A 6000-nucleotide genomic window follows, 5' to 3' on the forward strand; every position below is an offset into this window, starting at 1 on the left:
ATCCAAGGCCAGAGCACGGGCTGTGAAACCCTGCKTAGGGCCCTTGTTTGTGAGCACGTGATTTGCAGCAGACAGAGCAGTCCACAGSATTTGTGCAGCACCTTTCCTTAGCTGGTGGCAGTCACTGATTCCAGAAATCCCAGAAATCTGTGTATCATGAGGGTCAACTTCTGATGTCTTTGTGAAGGCATCTGATGCAGAACTCCTGTTTGGTCTTGGTTACTAATACTCAATCCTTGAKTCAACATCTGWTCATTAATTTGTATATTCCATCTAKCACGTTTGGTATTTACAAATGCAGTTCTGCAGCACCAAAGTATTATTTTATCATGATTATATTGCTCATCATAATGGGAGGTTACAATTATAATCTAAAATTGGCAGGCCTCACATCTAGGCAGCAGTCCTACAAGCTTTTACATGTATGCATAATGTCAAGATCATGCTCAATAACAAATTGATGTGTAGGACCTAATGTTWTAGGAAATTATGAGGTCTGCAGAGATTCTTGCACACTTCCCATACTGAAATCCGTGGGGTTATTTGCAGCATGTAAAGCTAAATGTATTTGCAGACTCATCTGATCTTGGGAGAATTAGGCCAATAGCCCGTTTTGAAATCTCTGTTAGCAGCCAAGTGCAAATTAATCTTGACTCTGACCTGTGTCGGGCACCGATAACTGGCTGTCGCTCAAGGGAGCTGCTGCTTCTGAGACCTCCTGGCCAGGCTGCAGCTACAGGAGCTGAAATCCAGGCTGGTTAGGAGAGCAAAATGTAATATTGCTTGAAATTCGTTATGTGTTTGGATGTGGTTTCCTCTGGCAAGCAGCATTTGGGAAGTGGTGACCTAAAGCTGTGATTGCTCTCTTGAATTTTATGGGACTACTTTGCCTGTTATTAAACAAAATTTGTGCCCAAATTATACCATACAATGTAGAAATATTCACGGTGTATTCACCCAGTATACTCTGTAATTTTTAAAACAGTGTAGTTCTGCGTTTTCTCAGGAGACTGGATTATACCGTGTACTTGATTAAATATTTGATGTGTTTTACTAAGTGATGTGTCTGATTTGGCAGACGGTGGCCTGTGACGAACAGCCTCCCTGCTTTAGAAAGGGCCRTGTTTAGTCGTCGCAGGCAGCGTTGCTGCCGCTGCCGAGGCCCTTTGGGGAGCAGATGGCCGGGGCGGAGGTGAGGAAGGCAGCAGGCTCACAAGGAGCCGGCTTCAGAGAAGTCCCTGCGGAGGCAGGCAGGTGCATCAGGAGGAAACGTGTCCTTCCCAGTGATTCCTGAGCTGCCGGCCCCGCGTCATCCTCTTGGGAATGCTGGTGTGGGCAGYGTACCCGGAACGGGCCCAGGCAGCCTGTCAGAGAGGAAGGAGCTGAGAAATTACTATTATTGTTATTATCATCGTCATCATCGCTTGCTTCATACAGAATAGTAGCTGTCCCCAGCTTATTTYGATGTCTGGTGCATTTTATATGTGGCTTTTCACACTTTTTGAGAGATTCCAACGTCCACGCTGGCTTCCGCTTGGGAAGGTGGCGGATTTGTGTGGACGTCCCCAAACCCCAGAAACCCATTGCAGCCTTTGCCACGYGAGGGCCATAGACACTGCTGGTAGCAGCCTAGACTGAAGGGAGTTGCTGAAGATAGGTAAGTTAGGATGCTTTTTTATCTGTAATTGTATTCTAGATTTAAGTATTTTGACATGTTCCTAGTTGTTTTGGCAGCTTTCCTGCTCTAAAATATGGTTTCCTAATATACACAAAATCTGTGTTTTTCTCTGTTTAAATTTGTCTTGAATTCATTAGGCATTATGTTTTTCCAGTGAAATTTTCTTTGTAGCTCGGAGTTCCAGGCTGCTGTCAGTCTGTGCTGTTGTATATTTTACAAGCATGTGTATCAGAGGTATGGCAGAGAATATTTTCCCCCAAAATAAATGTTTGTTTCTGTTCAGCTCAAGCCTCCAGCCATTATTCAGATGGGAATATACTAAAAATACCAAGGCTCCATTTCACCCTGATGTAATCTTAATAAGAAGGGCCATTTTAGTTGACATGTAAATGATTTTGATTTACACAGTCTGAATAAAATACCAAATAAGTCTAAGGGCATGAGCCCTTTGTCTTGCCTAGCACTTAGATGTGTGTTTAACAATGCACAGATGTTTCTTAATGTTGAAAGGAAGGCGATCACCTGATGCTTTTGTTTCAGCTTGAAGGAAACGCCCTTTGCAGAGCGCTCACTTTGCGGCACCACCACGAAGCAGGGCTCCCTTTCCGTCCTCCCACTCTTCACTTACACGTTTAGGCCATTTTTTCAAACATAGGCTTTTTGTTAGAACATTGGTTTTGTTTTGTTTGYCTGTGATTCTTAAAATCAGTAGCTTCGTGCTGATGATGAGCATTAAAATATATCTTTTCTTCTAGCCTGAAACTTTTGAGCATCTTTTTGTCAAGCACCCTGAAGCCGTGTCATTTGAGCCCCTTCTGGAACCAGAAATAGTGCTGGAAGACCTCAGTGTCACTAGAGCATTGCACACAGAAGAYGTGCAGGATATTTTAGCAATTGATTCAGTGTTTACAAAGATCCAAGACTCTGAACGTGACTCTGCTTGTTCTAGCAGCCATTTCAACAGTAACAGCTCCAAGAGCTCCCACGAGGACAAAGTCAGTGGAGATGTTCCCCGGCAGTGCAATGTTAAGTACGCCACTGTCGTCACTAACTCCAAATCGGGAGGGCTGTACGAGCAGAGCAGCAGCCCGCGCTGCGCCCTGGGGAGCCGCGTCCTCGCCCAAGACGCCTTCGTGGCGGGCGCTTTCTCCAGCAGCTCCTGGGAAATGGGCAACGGGGCCTTTCTGCTGCTCCCCGAGCCACGTGGCGCGCAGCCCAGCAAGACTCTCTCCCTTTCCCTTATTTCTTCAGAGGGATTTTCAGAGCCTTCAGACCAGGATGAAGCTTTCACCGATGGTGACAGCCCCGAGCGGAGCTTGTATTACCTAGGGATAACAGCATTTGAGAAGGGAGAAAATGACATTTTTTTAACAGAAAGTTCGGGCGTCATGTRTCATTTCCACACAACTGATGTGCTCAAAGATCTGGGTTTTCTTCAGAGTGCCTCTCCTAACTTAAATGCTTTTCTCAAAAGCAGCCTTAAATACAAAGCTCTTGTGCCATATGTGCCACAGTTTCAGATGGCTACTGCCAAAGCCCAAGAGACTGCYGAGAACAAATGCTAACTCATCGTGCCAATTTGATACCATTTATATTGTTAAAGGTTGCTCTGTTTCCCCCGTTGGCACCTCCTCCTTTCAGGAGCTCTCTGGTTTGGAAACTGGATGATTAAGTCTGTTCTCTATAGACTTAGTCCATAGTTGCCTCTCAACTAAGACTAAGTCTGAAGTTGAGTGTCGGGATTTTAGTAGGAAGAAATTCCATTTCTGGGCCTGACTTTCAGAGATGTGGCCTTTGGTTAGATGCTTGGTGGTGTCCCGGCAGCCGCTGGTGCCCAGCTGCCTCTCGTTGCTGCGTGTCGCGTGTGCTGCTGCGCTTGCCTGCGGTGCCCCCGGCATCCAGGGGCAGGGCTGGAGGCCACCTGCACCCTGGCTCTGCTAATGCCCCAGCCTTGGGTGCCGTGTGAGGACAAAGAGGCTCTGGGGTCCCTGCTGAGCCCCGGCACCCAGGGCTGGGCGCAGAGCTCGGTGGCACCGGCCGTGGTGCGCGACCRCGGGCCCCTCTCGCGGGCCTTGTGCTGCTGGGTTTGCTCCCACGCTCTCGTGCACTCGCTGCTTAAGTTGACATCTGTATTAAATTGACCTTGTTCTAGAAAAGGGGAGGGAGGAGGCAAAGCAGATGGTCCACATTAAAGAAACAATCTGAATCCTGGGTTTGGCTTGTTGAAAGGCAGCCTGTGCCCGAAGAAGGTGAAGTTACACTGTTGTTTCCTTGTCTCTTTTAATGTAAAGTGGCAGTGTCTGTCAGCGACACTGAAGAGCTTTACGAGGAGCTGTGAGGTGAGAACCAAGTGTGGGGCAGTGCCTCGGTGCAGAAGGTGCTCCCTGCGGAAGCGGCTCTGCTCCTGGCTCTAGCTTTGCTGTGGTGCAAGAAGAGGAGAGAACCAGAATTCTTGTGGCTGTGCTAATTGGGGGTGTTACCCAGGTAAAATGGTGCACTTGGAAGTAAAATTTCCACATTTTTGGCACTGCTGTTAAACATGAGATCCTTGCACAAATGGTACCGCAGTAAGACTACCGTCTCTTCCAAACCGCTTTCACAGGAATCCACAGTAAAAAGGCAGGAATGTGATCCATGCACAGTCTAAAGATGCAAAAGAATCTGTACTTTTATTCTTAGCTGAGCTGCCCTGTCTGTGCGGACTTGGGGAAGTCTCATCGTCGTCTTAAGCCCTACTCAGCCCCACTGAGAAGCTTCAGAGGTGAGGAAAATTGGATCTTGCATCCCAGCCCAGTTTTCTGAGATAAATAAAAACACACACTTGTTTGCAAGCCAAATATTTTCTATTTTATAGTTAGTAAATATTTTTATATGCATACTTTTTCAATCAACTGTTTTGAAGAGCTAAGCAAGAACGTGCACACAGATGAAAATATTGTGTACTCCAAAGCGAAATTACCCATTAAAAATTACTTGGGCCATTTAAACAACTCAAACAGCGGCAACCACAACTGGTGGGGAAGCATAGAGCAAGCTTAGTGTATTAGTGCCAAGACATTATCATTCCTTGTGTTCTGTTCCTGATGYTTATTCCACCAGCTTGAGTGTCCTGCAGCCCCTGGGTTTTGGGGATGCAGTGAGGTCAGTGCAGTTCTCTGCACCCCACTGCACCCCAAAGACTCCTCTTGTTGGGTGGAAGGAGCAGCTTCCGTCGTGCTGACTTTCTTGTTACCCCAGGATGCAGAAGCGATGTGAACGATGGGGATGGGGTTGTGTAACTGCTGCCCTAGTCTTGGCAACATGAAGTGATGGGTTGGAGAAGCCCCTGTCCCAGGGCCCTGGTGAGAGCCCATGTGCYTGACCTGGCTTTGCTGAGGAGTGAGGACAGAGAGCACCTGCAGGTGTGTGCAGCAGGACTAGCACCCACAGGGCTGCCTGCCCTGGAGAGTTCCAGTAAGGTTCTAACACGGATTTTTTAAATTCCTCAATCCAGCAACGTTCCTTGGTTGCACTTGGAAGTTTTTTTTTCTTAAGAAATGTAAAGCCACGCTGATTAATCATGAATGCAAGGTCCTCATCTGGTATCTTTGCGAGGACAGGAGCACTTCAAGCATGGGAACCATCTGCTGGGGAAATGGGAGAGTTGGAGTTTGAAGGCTTTCCCAGACTGAAGCCTTGGTCCGCCCAGGATTTCCTCATGTGGGAAGAAGCCGGTTGGAAAATGGATCCCAGGGGCCTATCCAGTGGTGATTCTTTGAAACCAGAAAGCATCCCTTTGGTGCGTGCCGAGTTGTGTGCGGCGGCCGAGCCGCGCTGCAGGTGAGATGCGAGCTGCGGCTGCCCGGCCCTGCATTGCCCGTCCGCGTGTCCCGGAGCAGCCTCCACGTCCTCTCCAGGCCTGTGTCTCGTCTCATCTGTGCCCTGGGCACCTTCCCTGCTGCAGGACTGGTTTGTGCAGTAAGTTCTGCCCCAAAGTGGCTCTCAGGGTGGCATCTTCATCAATATCAAAGGCATGTTTGCTGCTGCTCTTCACTGTGCTGTATTTTTGTATGAAGCCCRGATCTGCATGTCCCAAATCCCTGTGTGCTGCCTGCTGTTCCTGCTGCATCCCTGTGCTCTGATGGGAGCCAGGGCAGCACCCCCTTGACAGCAGCCGTTTGACTCATCCCGTCCTGCTCGGCTAGGAAGGGCCCGGGGAAGGCCCTGGCAAATAAGGGGAGCAAACAGGAGCCGGGGTGCTTGGCGAGGGCTGTCGGAGCCGGCAGCTGCGGGCTGCGCCGCRCCTGCCCTCGGTGCTGCGCGCCTGCGTCCCGGCGTCAGCA

The 6000-nt window shown here is 48.8% G+C and overlaps 1 protein-coding gene across 3 annotated transcripts in view; it reads left to right on the plus strand.

Annotated features, from left to right (window-relative positions):
- LEPR (leptin receptor) overlaps nt 1-4500 on the plus strand; it is a 35952-nt gene extending 31452 nt beyond the window's left edge. For all 3 annotated transcript variants that reach the window (XM_026037145.1, XM_026037143.1, XM_026037142.1), the window contains one exon: nt 2434-4500. In XM_026037145.1, the coding sequence (XP_025892930.1) occupies nt 2434-3243 (810 nt within the window). In that variant the 3' untranslated portion in view covers nt 3244-4500. The remainder of the gene's footprint in view (nt 1-2433) is intronic.
- The last annotated feature ends 1500 nt before the right edge of the window (nt 4501-6000 follow it).

This window comes from Nothoprocta perdicaria, unplaced genomic scaffold (assembly GCF_003342845.1).
Source record: "Nothoprocta perdicaria isolate Ctin4 unplaced genomic scaffold, notPer1 scaffold_191, whole genome shotgun sequence".
Classification (NCBI taxonomy): Eukaryota; Metazoa; Chordata; class Aves; order Tinamiformes; family Tinamidae; genus Nothoprocta; species Nothoprocta perdicaria.